The 22,963-nt window shown below is 32.3% G+C and overlaps 1 protein-coding gene across 2 annotated transcripts in view; it reads right to left on the bottom strand.

Annotated features, from left to right (window-relative positions):
* Window positions 1-14,597: 14,597 nt before the first annotated feature.
* Window positions 14,598-22,963, bottom strand: part of LOC144838025 (DENN domain-containing protein 1B-like) — a 71,250-nt gene continuing 62,884 nt past the window's right edge. For both annotated transcript variants that reach the window (XM_078693369.1, XM_078693370.1), the window contains 3 exons: window positions 20,648-20,748; window positions 19,189-19,336; window positions 14,598-18,876 (listed from right to left, as the gene is read on the bottom strand). In XM_078693369.1, the coding sequence (XP_078549495.1) occupies window positions 17,995-18,876; window positions 19,189-19,336; window positions 20,648-20,748 (1,131 nt within the window). In that variant the 3' untranslated portion in view covers window positions 14,598-17,994. The remainder of the gene's footprint in view (window positions 18,877-19,188; window positions 19,337-20,647; window positions 20,749-22,963) is intronic.

Here is a 22,963-nt window from a genome sequence, read left to right as displayed (position 1 = left end):
AAGCGAGCGTACCATTTAGTATACACAACTTACATAATTATATACATTACATACACAATAGGCCTACCCAAATGTGAATAGGCCTATGTATAAAAAATATAAGCGATCCTATTTCGATCAGAATTGCCTAACATTTGTTTTCAACTACCTATTCTGTCCGATATGTAACCACTTTTTCAAGTGCATATCTATTTTATCATTTTTTGTGCAATATGCCATTCCATATTTTGGAGATATTTTTGTTCGACTAGGAAGTATTTTAGTGTGACTGCTATATTTCTCCATTTACATCTATAGATATAGTATTTTCCAATCAAAATAATGAAATTTATTACAAAATCTTTTGGAAAACCCAATAATATAATTTTTGCATTAAAAACTATTTTCATATTTCTATTGTTCAACCAGAATTGGACGTCTTTCCAAAATGATATTACTTTTTTGCATTTCCAAAAAATATGTTGCAAACACTCCGGCACTTCCTTACAAGTATCGTATAATTCGGAATCTTTAATTTTGAATTTATGTAGTAGAACATTTGTAGTCAAGAACATATTTAATATTTTGTACTGAAAATATCTCAGTCTTGTGTCTATTGTACTTTTGTATGTTAATCTATATAACACCTCCCAGTCGGCTATATGTCCAAAATCGTTTTCCCATTTGATACAGGTATGCGGAAGAACACTAATGCCATTAATTATTAAGCTATATGCAAGTTTTGTTATTAATTTTAAATTCGATGCTATAATATTACTTCACTTTTTTGTTTTAACATTATATCATAGTTCTTAGATTGCATGGCATCTCTCCATATTTTAGGAATAGCTACAATTATACTATGGAATGTCAAAAAATCCACACGTGTATCATATTTAATATGAAACTGTTCATAGGACAGCATACTTCTGTTATCATTAAGCAAATCTTTAACTACTGTTATACCACTATCATATAGCATTTTATTTAAAAAAACGGTTCACCTGGTATTGTAATATGACTGTTATACCATAATATTTCATTGTGGAACGTCACAACCTCATTTATTTGCTTACAATTAACAGAGTGCCAACATTTAATTACTTGAGATAAAAACAAATTGTCACTTATTCTATTGAGAATTGAGTCATTATGTGATATATTACAATACCAAATCAAATTACCCCCAGCCGGGTGTAAACTCCCGCCATATCCCTTTCCAACGACCCCGGTTGTCTTCATCTAGAAATCGTTTTACCCATGATACTTTCTGTGCGTAGCAAAACGACTCTACATGGACCATTTTAAGTTCCCTCTTTTCTATTGTATTTATAATTAGTTTTCTCTTTATTTTATCCGGTTTCCGATTCCCAATGAAAGAGTACAGAATTTTATCTAATGTTTTGAAAAATGATATAGGTGGATTGGTTATCACAGTAAACAAGAAAGTAAGTTAATTATCGTTATCTTGCCAATTGGGGTGAAATTTCTTGCGGATCAAAATGTTAGTAAGCGTTTTAATTTTGTCAAGCTGAGGTAATAGGTCCAGAGTAAACAGATCCGAAGGATCAAGTGTAAATTTGACTCCAAGTAACCGTATCGGACCTTTTGTCCAAGTAAGTTTTTTAGTTTGTTATCCTCTTAAAATTTATTTAGTATATGTTTATCCGATCCTATACACATCACTTGTGTTTTATCTTGATTTTTTTTAATCCAGAAATATTTGCAACATTTTTAAGAACTTTCATAGTGCCCAAAATAGACTCTTTAGAACCATCGAGAATGACAACTGTATCGTCGCGGCATATTGCGTTAGTTTAATTTCTTGACTATTAATTGTAACACCTTTAATTGTTGGATTGTGGCGAATATGAGAAGACAATATTTCGGCACACAATATAAATAAGTATGGAGAAAGAGGGCATCCTTGTCGGAGATCCCTTGATAGATTAAAAAAATTAGACGAATAACCATTATTAATCACACAGCTACAAGCGCCGGTATAAAACACATTTATCCATTTTCTAAAATCCTTCCCAAAATTATAATAAGATAAAACCTTATCTAAATATTTCCATTCAATTTTATCGAAGGCTTTTTCAAAATCCAAAGCAAGGATCATACATGGTATTTTTTCGCAATCTGTGTAATGTATAATATTCAAAACTAATTTATTTTATTTTATTTTCAATCTTTCTACATAGCAAAAAAACAAACATAATATAAGTATAACAGGGGAGTAGCGGAAAAGCAAAAGTATAAAACTGTCATCTTGTGATGTGCTTGACCAGCCCCTGTCAACTTGAACGATACAATAAAACCGACATTTAACAAATTTAGAAAAATACATAGAAAAATATGGTATAATAAAATGTTAACAAAAGTGTTATAAAAATGCAATTTCTATCTGAACAATCTGATTGTGTAAAAGTTAAAAATTCTGATTGTATAAAAGTTAAAAATTCTGATTGTATAAAAGTTAAAAATTATGAATGTATAAAAGTTAAAAATTCTGATTGTATAAAAGTTAAATTCTGATTGTATAAAAGTTAAAAATTCTGATTGTATAAAAGTTAAAAATTCTGATTGTATAAAAGTTAAAAAGTTAAAAATTCAAAGTAGGTACAATCATGTTAATAAAAATATGAAAAAAATTAAAAATCTATAAAATGTTGCTTTAAACTGTGTTTAAACTTAAAAAACGACTCTTCAATAAGATTGTTTCTGATCGTAGCACCAAGTTCTGAAAACATTTTAGGAAACCGTACTATCCCTGAGTATTTAAAAGCATCAGTACGAGCTCTACCATGATGAAAGGTGAGTATATCTAGGTGTCGATTATTAACTAAGAAAGAATCAACATATTCACTCATAAAATCAGATCGTGGAGAAATTATTATATTGGCAATGAATGTCATGTTTAAGAAATCACGCCTATTCTCTACTGACATTAGACCTAGCTCCTTTCTTCTATCTATATAATGTTGATCTAAATAACCTTTCTTTAAGATCATGCAGGTAGCTCTCCTCTGAACGGATTCTAGCATATTTATATGTTTTTTACGGTACACCCACCACACTGGAGAACAATAATATAAGCATGGCAGCACAAGTGTCTTATAAAGATGGAGAGCTACACTACTAGGGGCATTAGATGTGATTAACCGTATAAGACCAATAAGACGGTTACAATTTGATACTGCATCCTGAACTTGATTGTCCCATGACAAGTTACTTTGTATTGAGCAGCCTAAAATGTTTAATGAATCATTACAATCTAAAAGTGTATCAGAAATGCTGTATATAGGTTTAGGATATCCTCTTCTCCAAGTAAGTCGCATAGATTTGCATTTATTGGGATTCAGTTTGAGGCAATTTTTTTTTGCCCAAGAATCAATAGACGTTAGATCTTTTTGAATATTTGGGTCTGAATCCCTAGTGCTGACATTGCGAAAAATGAACACATCATCAGCGTATTGTATAATACTAGATGTAATGTATAGATGAAGGTCATTAGCATACATGACAAAAAGCAACGGACCCAAAACAGACCCTTGCGGCACGCCTGATTTAACAGGCAACCAGTCTGAAGATTTGCCTTTATATACAACACGCTGTACACGATTTGATAAAAAAGAAGTTATCCAGCTTAACGCAGTGTCATTGATATTGAATGTCAACAATAGCTTGCGGAGAAGAATATCGTGGGATATGGTATCAAACGCACGGCTGAAATCCAAAGTAATAAGGTCAACGGCTGGCGTTTTCGAATCAAGTGCACGTAACCAGTCAGTGGTTGCCGACACCAAGGCTGTGGTACAGGATCGACCAGGAAGAAAGCCGTGTTGATGACTCGCCAACAGGCTGTTACTTTGGCAGTGGTTAAGAATTTGTTGGAAAACAAGTTTTTCCAACATCTTGCACATCACCGACGTAAGAGACACTGGACGATAATTAAGTAAGTTACTTTTGTCACCCTTTTTGAATATAGGAACAACATTTGCACGCTTCCACAAAGTAGGAATTTTACCACATAACAGCGATTGATTAAAAAAGTGTGTGATAGCCGGAATAATTACCGGACAAGCGAGTTTTAGCATCCGAACACTCACACCATCAGGACCAGAAGCTTTATTAGCTGCGAAGTTTTTGATAACAGATTCCACCTGACAACGTGAAACATGAAAACCGGCAAGAGATGGAATGTCCAAAGTTGGTGAAGTGAGGCTCACATAATTAGGGGAGTCACTAAAAAAACTCACAAACAACTTGTTAAACTCGTTGGCAATTTGAGTAGGGTGTCTTATGGTATTGCCATTAACCACAAAGGAGTCAATGAGTTGAGATGACTTTCGCTTGCTTTTTATAAAAGACCAAAATGACTTCCGGTTATCTTTCTTTCTAAACAGATTGGTAATGAAGTCACTGTATGCTTTCTTAGACGCGTTGCGTACTTTATTTCGTATACATTTGTATTTATTCCAAGCCAAAGTACTGCTTAATCTACGAGCTTTTTTAAACAGAGCCCGTTTCTCAAGAATAAGTCTATAAACCACAGGCGATATCCAAGGTTTGGCTTTTTTACGGATGTTTTCACCGATGTAGGCTATCTCCCTTTCATAAAGCCGGTCTGATCGGGATCTATTATTAAGGGGAGAACTTTCTTAAGCCTTGTAGCTATCGCTTTTGTAGCAATTTTTATTTAAAAGGGAAATAGGCCTCCAGTTTTTTAGCAGTGATAGTTGTTTATCTTTTTTTGGGAGCAGGGTAATGCTACCTCTATTTTATGAACAGCTCATTTTTCCTTTTATAAAGGCCTAATTAATTGAGTTAACAACAGCAGATTTGATTTCTTGCCAAAAAATATATAGAAATCCGCAGGAAAACTGTCTGATCCAGGCGATTTAGTATTTGGCATAGCGTCCAGTGCTTGTCTAAATTCTTCTAAGCTTAGCTCTTCTTCACAAGCTAGACCTTTTCTCCACTGAGAACAACCTTCTTTTCTTCAGGGAAGAATTCAGTGTCCAAAATGTCCTCGTTATAACGAGATTTAGCCTATATAGATCATCATAAAATTGTTTTTCTTCTTCTAGAATGTCATGTGGTTTTACTATTCTTCTGTTGTTTTTATCTATCAGTTCTGTGATATATTTTTTGTTAAAATTATTCTTTTCTAGATTGATAAAATATTTAGAGTTTTTTTCTTCTTCCTCTATCCATCTGGCACGAGATCTAAATCATTGCGCTTTTTGTGTTGAGGGCCTCATATATTTGTTCATTCTAACTCGTCTCTAATATTTTGATTAGGTTTACCTGCAAAATCCGTTTCTAGTTTATCTATGTCTTCATTTAATTGTTTCTCCCTTTTGAGATAAGGAAAAAATCCAATCTACATTGAATAGGAGGGAGCCCGGTAGATCGCCATGTAAATTTCTTTGTATTTTTTTTTCTCCGTAGGCCTATAGGTTAAAATAAATTCATCCATAATATTTAACATTTCAAGACGAGCTTTTTTATTTGTACTTTTTCTGCCTCCCTCTTTATCCAACATTATATTTAAAACCAATTAAAATCTCCTCCAATGATAATAGTTTCGGTTTTAAATTCTTTAATTTGATCTGCCAAATAAATTTAGGGTCATCCTTATTTGGGGCATATACATTAACCAGCGTATAATTCTTGCTTTCTATTTGTATATCTATAATAACAAATCTACCATGTCCATCACCCACACTTTTATCTACAATAAGATCTTGATTATGTTTAAACAATACGGCAATCCCTGCACTATTTGTTTTACCATGATTTTAAAAGAGTTTAGACCTCCACTCTTCCACCCAGTGATTTTCACAGTTTACGTCACTATGCGTTTCTTATCTCCTTTTGTTTGATTGTCTTAATTCCCGTACGTTTAAGGAACACAATTATGAATATTGGTATTATCAATGATATTATTCATTATATATAAGATTGCTGATGCTTCTTGATTTTAATTGCAGAATTGACACAAAAATTAAAACAGTGTTTAGTCTCGGCAGCCGGTCAACCGTATCGAATGATCTTGTCGTTGAAGTTTTAATTAATTACACCTATTCTTTGAACAGAATGATTTTTGTAAATCCCGGTTTGGCTCATTGAGTAAAACGTCGTGGCCATTGATATCAATGTTTAGTACGTTGGAGTTCGAATCCGACATGTGTAATTATTGAGTATCACCGCTTAAAACTAATAAAAATCAAAACTAGACCACAATGTAAAGGTATACTCCGTGTATAACCAAATCAATGGCCGTAAATAGTTCCGAATTGTTTTGTTGACAATTTGTTTGTTTAAAAAAAAAATTTTGTCACGGGCCGGGAACCGATTTTTTTTTTCATAAGGGCCCCTTATGTGAAAGATAGCCGAGATACATAACTAAACCTAACCCTCTAAATAATCTCTTTCTGACAATAAAGTAAAAATAACTTGCTCATCGGATTCGAACCCCATACATTCATCTAATCCACTCGACTACACAGACGGCTCGACAGAAAAACCTTTGTATTAGCAAGTTGTAATTAGCTCATTTCTTATGGACATGATTAATGAATATTCATGTTTTTTTTGTGACGTGTCATGAGGGGTCCCCAACTTATGTACGAAAAGAAATATCGTGGCCGGGAAAAGTACGCATTTATTATACTTAATCATGTCATGCGAATTATTATTAAGGTAGACAACCCGTGCACAGCACGGGTTAGCCTACTCATACACCACAATTTAATTACAAAAGTAGCACCACTGTAATATTGCTTTAATTTTTTAGCCTTTTACATATATTTTAAAGTGAAGGGATAGTGTATAACAAACCAAAGGCCGTAAAAACAATAGTTCCGAATTTTATTCGTGATACAGTTTATTTTATTTTAATAATTTGTCAAAGTACTTTTATCAGAGTGCGCTGTTATTATACTTGCCCATGCAAAGTATATAACCACATATTAAGGCAGAAAAAAACCCGTGCGGAGCACGGGTTACTGTTAGTCTATATTAATGCTACTAAATGTTTCGCGTATTTTACGTATCTCCTCCAAAACCACTCTGTTGTGTACCGCCATGGCCGGATCTACAAATAAATACCATGCCGGACCATAACAAAAACAGTCTTTAGTCAACAGTATCGAATGATCGCGTCGTTGAAGTTTTAATTACACCTATTCTTTGAACAGAATTATTTTCGTAAATCACGGTTTGACCCGGTGAGTAAAACGTCGTGGCCATTGATATCTGTTACAACCGTTAATATAGAAAACGCCAGCTGATGTCGAAACAACCGTTAATGTAGAACAACCCACCGCTTATGTAGTAAAACCTCCAGCTTATGTAGAAACACCAACAGCTTATGTAGTAAATAAAAATCAACACCAGCTAATGTAGAAACAGTCAACAGCTTATGTGGTAACGAAAATTGCCTCCCAGCTTATGTAGTTACTATCGCCAGCTAATGTAGAAAATGTTATATATTTTACAAAAATGTCTCATTCATGTGCAAATGCATCGATCTTTACTTAGCTATCAGTCTTTCCACCTCTCGTAAGCAACCAACTTTCTAAAACGACCACACATCGTAAGCAACCATCTCGGTTAAGGGACCGCTTCTCATTATCGACCACCTCTCGTAAGGGATCACCTCCTCTCATAAGGGACCACTTCTCATAATCGACCACCTCTCGTAAACGACCACCTTTTTTAAGGACCACAACTCTCGTAAGTGACCACCTCTTTTAAGGGACCACGACCTCTTTCTCTCTATTAAAGAACCGCTTCTCGTAAGTGACGACCTCTTTTAAAGGACCACCACCTCTATTAAGGGACTGCTTCTCATAATCGACCATCTCCCATCACAATGACCTCTCGAAAGTAACCACCTCTATTGAACGACCACTGTCTCTGTCAAGGGACCGCTTCTCATCATTGAAGATTTAATAGAGAAAAAAAGGTCGTGGTCCCTTAAAAGAGGTGGTCACTTACGAGAGGTGTGGTCGTTAAAAGAGGTGGTCGCTTACGAGAGGTGGTCGATTATGAAAAGCGGTTCCTTATGAGAGGAGGTGATCATTTACGAGAGGTGGTCGATTATAAGAAGTGGTCCCTTAATAGAAACGGTGGACGTTCAATAGAGGTGGTCACTTACCAGAGGTCGTTGTGACGGGAGATAGTCGATTATGAGAAGCGGTCCTTTAATAGAGAGAAAGAGGTCGTGGTCCCTTAAAAGAGGTGGTCATTTACGAGAGGTGTGGTCGCTTACGAAAGGTGGTCGATTATGAGAAGCGGTTCCTTATGAGAGGAGGTGATCCCTTACGAGAGGTGGTCGATTATGAGAAGCGGTCCCTTAACAGATATGGTAGCTTATTACGATGTGTGGTCGTTTTAGAAAGTTGGTTGCTTACGAGATAGCTAAGTAAAGATCGATGCTTGCACATGAATTTGACATTTTTGTAAAATATATAACATTTTCTACATTAGCTGGCGATAGTAACTACATAAGCTGGGAGGCAATTTTCGTTATTACATAAGCTGTTGACTGTTTCTACATTAGCTGGTGTTGATTTTTATTTACTACATAAGCTGTTGGTGTTTCTACATAAGCTGGAGGTTTTACTACAAAAGCGGTGGGTTGTTCTACATTAACGGTTGTTTCGACATTAGCTGGCGTTTTCTACATTAACGGTTGTAACAATATCAATGCTTAGTACGTTCGAGTTCGTACGTTCGCGCACCCTAGATTAATATTCACACAGCACAAAGTCCCATTGCTTTCATTTTGTAGCTTACAGATATTTCAAAGTAAAGCAATACTCCGTGTATAACAAAACCAATGGCCGTAAATAGTTCCGAATTGTATTCTTGACAATTTGTTTGTTTTTTTAAAAAATAATTTGTCAGAGGCGGGAAGAGTGCGCTTTTATTATACTTTGAATCATGCCATGATAATTATTATTAAGGCAGACAAACCGTGCGGAGCACGGGTTACTGCTAGACCACAATTTAATTACAAAAGTAACATGTAGGTAACAAATCTCCCATACAAAAAAATTGCAAAATATCAAAACCAGTGAAATAAAAATAAAATGTAAATGAATAAACTTAAACAATTCGTGTTTACGCAGCAATGTGTTTTTCGTTCGATTTTTGTCCACTTTTTTATTTTATGCGAATTTCGCATACTCTATGTTCAATATTTTGTTTCTATGGAACGCCAAAAGAGCAACATTAATAGAGGGTTAAAAACTATATGTGGAATCCATCTATTTAGCTCATTTTTTAGTGAAAATCATGTTCAATTCAATATATTTTGTCACTGTCAATACAAATAATGTTACTGTTGATACTTTACACGGTTTCGTTAACTTTAAGAATAAAATCGACAAATTCATCATATCCCCTTAGGTCGCCCTTATGACTAGGCATAGGGTAAGTAGTGATGCTGATTTTAAGATCGATTAATATTCTTTGAAAACAGAAAAGTATCAGCAGTAACGTGCATTTCACCAATAAATTCATTAAATGTAGACGCATTCCATCGAGTTTTTAGCCCTCTATTATTGTTGCTCTTTTGGCGCTCCATAGAAACGAAAATATTGAAAGTTGAGGTTTGCGAAAGTGCAAGAAACACGTCTGTAATAATAATAATAATAACTTTATTGTATCTCTTTTTGAACAGAGGCACTATCCACAAGGGATGTGTAACTAAAAATAATATAATAGTACACAGATAACAGTAAGCATTAAAATTAATTACAATATAAATGAAAGTAGTCTACAAGTGATTAAAAAGGAAAAACAAAAACAAAAAAACAATACTGAAATTAAAGTACAAATTGAAGTAAAAAGTACTGTATATTTAATATGTAGTACAAAAATCAATCATGTAATCATGCAATTGTTAAGAATAGTTTACAAAATTTGTCAAAGTTATTACTTGTCATTTCATAATTAACCTGGGGTATAGATTCTGTTGTTTCATTAATAAAAGTATTACCAATTGGCCATTTCCTATATAATACTCGTTAAGGCGTTTCCCAGTTACAATAACGTTGGATTTATTAAAATTAAATACCATTCTCCATTTGGTTGCAAAATCATTTGCTGCATTCAAAAGTAATTCTAAGTCTTGCTCACTATTATTAGAATTATATCATCAGCCCAGAATAAGCTGCCAATCTTTACATCAAAAATATTAATTCCTAATTCTCTTTGACATATATGATGAATAAAATTGGAGACAGTGGACAACCTTACTTGACACCTTCGTCGATGTTTAAAATATCTGTTTCAAATTCCCTAAATGAGACTTTCCCTTTTACATATTTATACAAATTCTTAATAATGTTAAATAATTTACCTCTAATTCCTATATTTTTAATTGCATGAAAAAGACCTTCTCTCCAAACAGTGTCAAACGCCTTACTGAAGTCCATGAAGGCGAGGTAAGTGTTCTTACCTTCGGCTTGTCGACAGGCAATAATAAAAATGTGATCCTCACATCTTCTATCTTTACGAAAAATCATTTTCTTCCAAGAAGTTTGACACCGTTTGTGAGATAAGCCTATTATAGATCTTTGATACAGTGATTTATAAATTGTGATAATGACCTAAATGCCCCTTCATGAGAAAACCTTGTATTCTCGCATGAAGATATAATAAATACTATATCTAATTGTAAAAATAATAAAAGCCCTGGCTTAGATTTCATCACAAATTAATTAATGAAAAATGGTGGAGATAATAATAATATGATTGTATAAATTATTTCAGAGATTATCAAATCTTGAAACAATACCTGATGAATGGAACATTGGGAAAATCATACCAATATACAAACAAAGGTGACCGTAAAGACTTAAGTAACTACAGAGGGATAACTCCATAATCTATCAACACCAAAATATATCGATGTCCCCTTAAAGTCATGGGTTTAATTGGCCCTACTAAATCTGCCCCTACTCTTTGAAATGGTTCCTTGATTGTAGGCATTTTACCCAATGGTACTTTAATGACCCTTTCTTTAGATACAGTTCGCTGGCATATGTCGCACGACTGGAAAAATCTACGTACATCGGATAGCAACCCAGGCCAAAAAAAATTATTAAAATGTTGTCACCGAGGTGACCACCTAATACAAAATCATGTGCCAACTGCAAAACTACCCCTCTAAGACTTTTAGGAACAACAACTTGTCTTACTAAATTACCAAATTCCACCTTAGGAGACAAAAACTCAACACAAAATCCAGTCATTAAAGATGTATTTAAAGTAATTTCCATTTCTAGTCATTTGTTTATCCTCCCGTTTTGCCAAATTAACAGGTGAATTATCTCCACGAGTCCATTTCCATTTTTACATCGAAGTACAGTACACTTTGTTTATAACGCAACCATAGTTCCACTCTATCTTCTCCATCATTACTTCGGTGATTTCTAATGCTTTCTAGGCTTAATCTTCTTAGCGCTTCTCTATTCTCTAACGGCACTGTAACACAGACACATATTACCGTAATATACAGTTCATTTACGGTACCCCATAACAATACTTGAACATCTATTTTATAAATATAACTATCCTACTTACAATGCAGTATCCTAATTCATTATCCCAATTTCATTGTCTTATGGTGAGGTGAACTAAACGCTGCTCACTCTCTTCCCGTTGTCTACAACAAGACTGTATGCGCTACTCCGCAGTCTACACGAAACATCCTTATTCAAATCATTTGCTCATTACCATAATTATAGTGATCACCTGTTAGATTATTCCATTACTTTGTGACAGACTTAGTCACTATATCTCACTTTTATATTCTATTCAAGGATAAGTCATAATAAATGTTTTTCATTGAATTGGCAGTTTCAAATGGAGGGTTTCAATGTATGAATACCAAAATCTATAAAAGATAATAGTCCTAGTAAATTTTAAACCATTAGTAAGACGGTCGGTGTTCGTAACATGTAAAACGTTTTCAATTCAGTTCAAAACTCATATTTATAATTAGTGTATTGATTATGACCATAAATATTGTAGTCAAAGTATCATGTCAGCAAAATGTAACCTGTGGGTCTATTGCTTGCCGATCAATTGTATGTCGGCCAACCGTATAAATGGCAGAAAAGTGCATTGTCGGCCAAATGTGTGTCGGCAAAATGGTTTTCGACAAATTGTCCTGTCGGCGAATTGACCTGTCGGCGGAATGTCCTGTAGTGAAATGTCATGTCAGCAAAATTTCCGGTCGGTGAATAGTCTGTCGGCCAGTAGTCTGTCGGCGAAGTGGCGTTCGGCAAAAACGTCCCGTCACCGTCTGATTTTATTAATTTTCATTTTTCAGGTTTTTGGGGGAATATATCTTTAACAGAGATACACCCAGACACCCAAAAAACATATACAATGTACTGTAAAATATATGGCCGGATAATTACGTACATGAGCCTGTCCATTTTTAGCTCTTGTGAGATTCATAAACCAAACCAATTAAAACATATTCCATAAATGGGTTGCTCATAATAGACAAATGACCATGGCAAAACAATGTATATATTGACATATAACTTATTTATAATACTATTTTTTTATAATTATTTCATATCAGTAATTGAAATTCCCATACATAGTATCTGGTCATATAGGAATGCCCATATGTATGAAACATAAGACTGCTATTAATTGAGAAACAACGGGCTTTTGCAGATAACAAAAGCTTGTTAAACAGAAACAAAAAGAAATCAACAAGTTAATCAAATCCGGTAAAGCTGAATATGGTAGAACTCTTGAAAATAAATTAAAGAACTGTGACAGCCGCGGAGCATGGAAGGCAATGCGCCGAACAATGTCTGGTTTTAACTGTAAACAAAGTAATGATAATAGTAATAATAACAATTTTAATTTTAAACTCGCAAATGACCTAAATGAATTTTACTGCCGATTTGATAAACATGATTTTAGCGATAACATAAGTGCAACTAGAGGGTACTCCGAGAGTACAAACCTCCGCCTACTGTAAAATTCCCTACATAAAATGCCCACTGAATATTTTTTTTTTACATTTTTTTTATTAGTTCTACGTGTAAATATGTTAACTGCACACTACAAAGTTGTGGATGACAGTGTGGTGTAATGGTTATGTATCCAGCCTCTCACAGTTGAGATCGCTGGTTGAAGTCCCACTGAGGTTTTTTTTTTTTATTATTTTTTTATTTCTTTTTTTTTAGTTTTTTGTGGACCTTGATCTTTGACCCTGACCCTTCAAAATTTAACCACAATTATATGATGTGTCATTGATCATTGTGGCTAAGTTTGGTGAGAATCAGATAAAAACTGTGGTCTCTAGGCAGTAAAATAGTTTTTTGTTAGTTGTGACCTTGACCTATGACCTTTTCCCCTCAAATTCGAACTCGTCCGAGCTTTTGGGGCATAGATCATTGTTGCCAAATTTGGTGAGAATCGGATAAAAACTGTGGCCTCCAGGCTGTTCACAGACTCACAAACACACACACACACAAACACACAAACATACAGGGGTGAAAACATAACCTCCTTGGCGGAGGTAATAACAAGGTCATTAGAAAACGAAACCAATAAAGAGTCCACTATTTTAAGTATTGATGAAACTTTAGTCGGGCTGGTGTTCTCCGGTGTTAAGGTGAACAACAATCAACGTTTGTATTTTCTTAGGAAACTCAAAAACTTTAGGGTAAATGAAGAAATACTTGTACTCTTCTACAAAGCCGTTATACAAAGTGTTCTAATGTTTAATTTAACTTGCTACTATGGTAACACGTATGAATACAATAAAAAGCAATTTGAACGCAAACTTAAAAGAGCTAAGGAATGCATAAATGGAGATAATAATCTGCCTAGTGTTATGGAAATGTATGTTAATCGAATGGAACAGAAAAGGATTGCAATTATGAACGATGATACTCATCCACTCTGTCCATCCTTTGTGTTTAATCGTACTGGGTGTAGAAGGTTACGGACAGCAAGGTACCGACTGTCATTTGTCACACAATGCTTATTTAAATATAATGACGACAAACACAAATAATTGTATTTTCGAACACCTGGGAACACCTGATAGCATTTAACCTTATCTGTACATATTTTACAGTACTGTGTATTTTACTTTGTGTTTTAACATTTTACTGATTTTATCTATTGTTATATTAAGTTGCCATGAGAAAAACCAATTTCATCTTTCGTTGATGAACTATTTGACAATAAAGTTATCTTGTATCTTGTATGTAACTGCTGGGATAGTTTTACTACATTTTATCCAATCCATTATTATGGCAATTGAATGTGGGAAATGCCATATGTGCCCCATAGATAATAACAAATAAAATAATAACTCTAAATAACCTTCATAAATCTAGATAATCTATGAGTCCTCCGCAAAATAAAATCAAATTAAAAGATATGGAATTTTTGGTATTTTTAAGCTAGTCTTTAGATTCACACTTCACAAAAAATGATTTTAATATATATTTGTTAAAATGCTGTAGTTTTAAAAATGAGATATGCCTTATGTAATATTGTTTATGTTAGCATGTTGAAAAGCAATGAAACAAAACCTAGGTCTACTATTCAAGTGTAGTTTACCATTTTATTCAAGTATACAGTATGATTCTTTTGCAATACCATTAAATTGGAAGGAATTAATTAAAACCTCCTCCAAATACATGGAAGATAAGTTTAAACCCACCTGATATTGAATAAATTTAAAATCATAATTAGAAGTTATGAACACTGCATGTGTACATTTTAAATTAATAATTAAATTAAATTTTACTTGAAAAACAAATATCGATAATGAATATGTTATATACAGTAGAACCAAAACGAGGGCAATTATGTTTTAACCACTATTAACCACACCACTATTAAGGGACAATATCAAATAATTATATTCATTTTATTGTTAATAATAAAAACAATAATTATTATAATACTTTCTATGGCTTGACAGTTTTTTATTGGTGCAATGTTTCCTGCTGTTCACATCACTGTATTGTAGTAGTTCATTTTGGTATATTTGTTTTTGTTTTTTTCTGCAAAAATCCATATTAAGTTTTGCTTATAAGGGGACAATTATTTATAATTAAACAAGTAAATTGTTATTTAACATGCAAATGCATCTAAGAAAAAAGGTCCATGGCCATAATTAGATAATTATACACAAATACAATATATACTATAAAAAGTATAGTAAATGTTGCTATATTTGTTTTACTTTTTTGATTTTAAATAAAAATTTTGGTTGAACATGAGTAATATTTATATTTTATCCCAACCAAAGTCTATTTTCTCTATTATACACATCATGTTACAAAAACAATTACAATCTGTAAGTTTCTGAATCATTCATAGATCTAATCCACCAGCTATTTAATTTAGTATTTTATAATAAAAACATGGTGGTGTTGAGAACAGCTGGCTGAAACATACAACAAGAACAAAAATTGCTACTCAAATAATTATAGCCCTTATAGTCTCGTGATATTTTTATACCAAACAAAACAATACTAAAACTCAGAATCACAATAATTATGGTTATGTCAAACTCAAATAACCATAAACTATGACTATATTATATATACTACACAATTACTCTTGGTGCTACAATGCAAAAATAAAAACAAAATTTAAAATATAATTTCTAATAAATTTTCACTCATGCACCATATATAAATCCATCTATATTTAAAATACAGGCTATGTACAAAAGTTCCAGTCCACAATACAATACAAGGTTTTAGGAAATCATTTTCTATACCGTTCAATTCCCTCATGAAACCTTGCAGAAAAGAAATGACCAGCATTTTAAAACAGAAATCAAAATAATATTAAAAAATACACAACAGTATAAGTATATTACATTGTTAATAGTTTTCATTCGTTCCTTTGGCTTTCTGTGTAGTATCACATGTTTATATTCTCAAATTTTAATTTAAGTATTATGCTACTATCACAAAATAACTCTTAACATGGTTTCATTGCTGAATTAAAATATATTTCCTAAATTAAATTGTTACCATACATTTATTTTATTTAGCTGTACACTTATCACTTGTATCTCTCATTATTTGTGAACAAAATGCACCATCATCTAGATCACAGGTTGAAATATTAAAAGAAAAATAAAAGTAGTAAAAAAGTAACATTGTCATACAGAATATTTCTTGTCTTGGATTATGTTTTGGATAAACTAATACAGTAACTAATAAATAATAATAAATTATTATTGCAAAATTAAAGATATACTGTCCCTCTGAAAAATTGTTAAATTTGTTTGTTGAATATGCCATTTTAATGTCACATAATAGTTATTCACTTTGACAAAAAAATTGGATTGAAAACAAAAATTATTTACCTGGAAACACTGTAATTTGGTTGAATTTAACAGTTAATTTTGTCTTTGTTTGCTTGTTTTATTATTGTATTTTTTTTTAGGAAAATACATCTTTAAATCATAGTGTAGTCTTACAGTATTTCATTCATCTTCATTTTTCATTTTTTTTTAGGAAAATACATCTTTAAATCATAGTGTAGTCTTACAGTATTTCATTCATCTTCATTTTTCATTTTTTTTGGGAAAAAATACATTTTTAAATCATAGTGTAATTGTTCAAAAACCAATCACAATGTACAAAAAATGATTTCATCAATGTTACATAGTCACATAATGTTCATCTAGTATTTTGTATGTATAAATAAGTACTTTTAAATTTGACACAAACTACAATAGGTTTAAAGTAATCAAGGCAATCTAACAGGAGGCTGAGCTTGACTTGCCAAGATAGGCTATTGCAACAGACTTTGATCTGTGGTTAGGCTTCGACGAATTCATCCAAAGTCGTCGAATTCTAGGCTATGTATACCATACGTTTAATTGTTTTTATTGCTATTTTAATTCTATTTTATAAAAGTATTTTATCTTTTAGCATTGGATGTTATGATTAAATGGTTATAATGATGTTATAATGATAATATCAGACTAGCATATGATAGGCATGGGTTCGATTCTATCTGTACCATACTAATTGTATTCTCCGGCAAGATGCTTTACTCCCATTGCCTCGTCCTTCGGATGGGACGTAAAGCTGTTGGTCCCGTGTACATATAGTGCCTGTTAAACAACTTGGTACACTATTCGAAAAGAGGGGGGATCGTCTGCCGGTGTGCTGATCTGGTAGGCGCTGGCCTATAGCGTTTATGCAATTTGATGTATATTTCTTGTAGTTTTATTTTATAAGTTCTTCTGAGTTTTTAATTTTTTTTCCGTGAATTGAAATTATGTTTAAAATGTTGACATTAAAATGAATAAAACCAGATTATGCATGGTACTGTTTTGCTAAACATTCGAGGAAGCCAATTGGTCAATCGAAAATCATTCAAGAATTTAGGTGCGGAGACTGATTTTGTCGCAAATATAGATCAAAATTGTGATCTGGTTGAGCTTAACGTTCTGTTGTTTGATTGCCTTGGTTTAATGATTGGAGCTATTATTTTATTGATTAAGTATTGTGAACTGACAAGTGCAACTATATGTTGCCATTCTATAAAACATTTCTAACATTTTTGTGTGGTAATTATGAATATTGTAACTATGAACAAATAACTATACATATAATATATAATTAATACCTTCATTATACTAGATACCTCAGGTTATACCTCATTTTTTATAAATTACGTCTTTAAAAATAAAAAGTTTTAATTTTCTAAAACACCAGATACAAACTAATAGTACAGTATGATTTGTTATAGCTTGAGATGAATAAGTACTACAAGTAAAATAAGATATGCCATATATCATGTACATTTTATCATTATTTTTAAATCAAACACAAAATCAATTTTGAGACATATGCATACAATATTCTTCCTCATACATTTTGCTAAGCAATATACTTTGAAAGACAATTTTCACATTACACATACAAATTCTTATGTATTGATGGAATCAAATTATTTAACATCATTAATTTATGTGGACTTTCCACATGCAGAGCTAACATAGTTTTTCTGTATAGAAACTAGATCTGCAAAGGGATCTGGCTGTTCTTTAGCTGGTGAAGTTTGAAATGGGTTTGTACTGTTTGATATAGTATTTGTTTGACCATTAGCTAGCGATAACAAAGTAGTAGTAGACTGTGGCTGACCACCAGAGTATGGCTGATGAACTGAGCTCATTATATTTGATACATACTGGCTGTTAGGTTCACTGTAATAATTTGCTGACTGTGGTACTGTTATACTCTGTCCAAATGGATTTGTTTCAGTGGAAGGAGCAGTGTATGTATTCAAGTTTGGACTGCTGTTATTTGGGCGCATCATATTTTGTCTTGCTGGTGGCATTAAAGGTCCAGTTCTTTGTGCTTCATTGAATATCTCAAGCAGCATATTTTCAGTAGCAGTTGGGCTGGCAGCAGTTGGGCTAGCAGTAGTGGGGCTAGCAACAGTAGGGCTTGCAACAATGGGGCTAGTGCCAGTTTCATTACTAAATTTATAATCGGCAAAGTTGTCTGCAAATGCTGTAAGTTTGTTTGCGGATTGTGATGTACGTAGAGTTATTTCCTTTGAAACAGGATCCAATGAATTAAAATCTGATATATTAATTAATGAATCGTATGTACATGCATTTTTATTTATATTTATTTGAGAGAAATTTGATGACATACTCCTTGTCGGTAATTTTGCATGTGGAGACTTTTTAGGTCGACGTGGAGGAGCAGCAGGAGGTTGAGATGACAACATGCTTTGTTCAAGTAATGTGGTAGATTTGGATGATTCACTTGTTAAGTTGTCAGAGTTTAACTTTTTTTTTCTTGGCATTGGAATTGGAGAACCAGAAAGTTTCTTGTCATCCTGTTTAGAAAATGTATAAATATTATTTTACAAAACAATGAAATTGAGAAAACAATATAAAAGACATATTTCTTTCATCTTATCATAATTGCTAGCCATTTTCAATCCATTGCAAGGTGAAGGCCTCTCCAAGTTGACAATTGTCTATACTAACAATAATTAGTACATCTTTTTGGAAAATATTTTCCTCATAAATTAAATTATATTCATTTGTTTAATTACATTCAATATTAAATTTTTCAAACAAAAAAAACTTTCTTGATGCTCGAAATGCGGAAGAAGTTCTAGTTTAAAAATAATCAATTGACTTACTTCTGTGTAAGAGCTCTCAGAGCTTGAGTCTGTGCTGTTTTTATCACGTTGTAGTATTGCATTCATCTCTTTCTTACTAAATAGTGGTTCACAATCCATAATCTCATTAAAATCAGTGTCAAATTCAATTGGTTTGTAAGACTTAATTCTGTGAGAATAAAAATAACAACATTTTCTAATTATAAACAAAATGCCTTGATTATAAACAATAAATTTATTGTTAAAAGAGCTTTGTTTTATAATTAGTCATAAAGAACAATTACTGTACATCATTACAACTTCATAATTTTACTGTATTTATCAAATGTGACATGTGTCATCATATGCAGACTGTATAGAAACTACAAGGCCATTTAAATTATTGCAGAACATAAAATGAAAAAGAAGCAACAAGTTGCTTAGCGATATTGTTCTACATCTCTTGGCATCCATGGATCAATGAAGATGTATAAAAGTAGAAAACCATTTTATTTCTTCAGTTAAGTGCATTGCATAATTGCTATATAAGCCCAAATCCGCCATCATCAATTAAGACAATCTTATTTTATATTCTATGTTCTAGGAAAGAGAAAAATAAATAAATAAATTGTCCGTCCCCATCTTGAATACTGTAGTGTTGTGTCTAATTCGTTTTCGTCTGCTCATAGTACCCGTCTTCAAAGAGTCCAAGATCGTTTTGTGTATTCTACTTGTCACTGCCCTCCTTTGTCTGTCTCTCTCCCTTCTCTTGTCTCTCGTCGTTTCCATGTTCGATCTTCAGTTTTTGTATAAATGTATGAGTTCATGTTTCAATTGTAATTTCCTTTCATGTTAAAGCTGTTGTTTGTCGTACTCGCAATTCTAAATGTAATCTTCTTTATGTGCCGTATTGTCGTGTCAATGTTACCAAGAATGGATTTATCTCACGTATTTGTCTTCTTTTTAATAATTGTGTTGTTAAAGATAATTCTATTGAACTCTTTTTTGACCGTTATAATTGTTTTTGTAATGAAATTAGTAAGATTGTATAACTTTGTATTGTTTATAGGTCTTAAGATATATATATATATATATATAAATCAATGATGTTGCGTAGCACTGTGTAAATTATATATAAATCATACTGTAAATTATAGAAACAGTGCTCATATTCGGAACATGATCTCATAATCGCGTCGAGCATAGCTCATTGGCGAAAGTTCCGTATTTTTTAGTTGTATGAAAAAATGTCTCTGGCGGGATTCGAACCTGCAACGACATTTTTTCATACAACTAAAAAATACGGAACTTTCGCCAATGAGCTATGCTCGACGCGATTATGAGATCATGTTCCGAATATGAGCACTGTTTCTATAATTTACAGTATGATTTATATATATATATATATATATATATATATATTGTATATTTTATTCCATTTTGTAAGGGCGGGTTTCCCGCTGTTGAATGAGATTGAATAAAATAAAATAAATGTACTCACTTTTCACCAACAGAAATCTTATGTGTCAGATCTTTTGGAGTGATTGCAACCGTTCTGGGTCGTTGCGAGGTCATCCCTGATGGATAGTGGGGCTTGGTAGACTAAGCCAAAAAAAACCAACAAATTTAACATTAACTATAAGATACAATGATTTATTTACTTACAGAATAATGGGTTTTGATACAGGCATTACCCTTTTATTCCCATTCTAAATCCCTAAACAAATGTGTGGGCCTATGAATATCAAACTCACAGTGCCAATCTAGATTTATTTTGAAGATAAGTAGCTTCCACAATAGGTACGTAGTTTATTTCACATTTCAATTGTTTGTTGAGAGACAAAATTTATCCTTAGGTTCTGATTCTTAAACAGCTGTTTTCAATGAATTTGATAATTATGTCGTCAGGTATCTTGTGTCATCATAACAAATTTATTTGAATCAATTTTGTTACGTCCAATGATTATTTTAGAAGTTTCTATAAGGTCTCTATGGCTGTGTTTATACAACACCCTAAATGTGACCACGTCTTTTTAGCGTGTTGTAGGGGCCAAGGTCAACCCCCTAATAATTTAACTTAATCCTAATAAGCTTTTCAGCATGATCACTTATCCGTGACATCATTTATACGCCATTTTGTAAAATTACATTATCAATCATATCTCCATAATTTGTCATAAAATATCAATAAAATTCACTATAAGTAAACTTCAGGTGAAGGGTAAAAATATTAGCAAATAAAAACGTTCCAAGGTCATGCATATGAAATCGTGCATTAAAAATTTAAAAAGTTCAAAATTAAGTTTTGATCAATTTAGAGCATGAATTAGGTCATTTGCGTGTTTAAAAAGATTACTGCACAAAAACACATTTTTGCACGCGCGATTCTTAGAAAGCGTAAACAAAAAATATAATTTGTTGTACAAATTACATTCTACTCACAATCCTTAGTACATTCACTGAATTTGTGTCTATTCCAACTTAATATAACGCTATACGAGAACATTACAAATGATTAATTGGAATTTGTAAACATTTGACATAAAAAATGCTGTGACGTCATCAAATGGCCACTTGAATTTAAAAATTAGGAATTGTTATCTTTTTTGTAGGTTATAACATTCAACAGAGCGCATCTCACTTATTTGAGCCCGATTTTTGCTCAAATTTCAGTATGTGCTTGTTCAATGAATTATCTTTCTCATGAGTTGCAAGCGTTTAATTTCGATGACATTTCCACACGTAAAAACTTGAATAATGTATCATATGTCGTGTTATTTCCACACGAAAATTACACAGTCAATATCATCGTACTCGAAGATATATGATTTACGATCCTCGCAGCGGTAGTCATGTGGTGCAGTTTCAACCAATCACGTTCACGTATTTACATAGGCTATGTAATATAGAGTGTATATTCTATGTCATATAATCTGCATAAGCTTATATGTATCAGGTCATAGGATTGCATACATCAATATATTGCAGTCATATTTAACATACGTGCATGTTTAATACAAAATTAAGTATCAGTAAAATGATCACCTATAATTCTTCAAAGTGACCAATTAAATTCTAGTTATATATTGTTTTTGACTTTTTTATTCATAACTTTTATATATTGAATTGTAAATATCAAATCCTATATTTTTATATACATTGATTGCAATAAAGATAATTTTTATTTTTATTTTGGATCATAGGAATATTACAAGAGAAAATAGTATGTGTTTTTTGTTTTTTGTGATTCCTGTGTGTTAGAGGACAGAACCCATTTTCTTTGTGTCTGAGAAAGGAATATATTCTATTATATTCTAAATTTATCTTTGTAAATTATAACCTTCTGATTGTATTGTTGTTATAAGCGCTATATGAATATGACAACATTAACATATAGAATATGTTTCTTTTTATTTAGATAAAGCATTTTAAAAAAGACAAATATTTTATGTCTGTTTAAAAAGAAAAGAGAAAGAAAGAAAAAATCAATCAAAACAGATTTATTTACAAACTGCATTGTACAATTCATTGTATTCCTGGTGAGCATACCCAAAATGTAACTACAGTTAGCACTGAATAGTCAATAATAAATTGGTACACTCTATATAATTATTTACCGTCAATGGCAGTAAGTTTGTATGATGTTGGGTATGCATTTTCATATTAACTTGCTTAAATAAATAATATATTATCCTGCATTAGTGATTAGTTTTTTACTTATTAATATTTAATATTTAATATTAATAACTCTGGAACACTCTACCCCTCGAAATACGCTCATCAAAATCTGTTATCACATTTAAAACTAAACTCAAAA

Source organism: Antedon bifida, chromosome 3, assembly GCF_963402885.1.
Source record: "Antedon bifida chromosome 3, ecAntBifi1.1, whole genome shotgun sequence".
Classification (NCBI taxonomy): domain Eukaryota; kingdom Metazoa; phylum Echinodermata; class Crinoidea; order Comatulida; family Antedonidae; genus Antedon; species Antedon bifida.
This window is presented reverse-complemented; position numbering and strand designations above follow the sequence as displayed.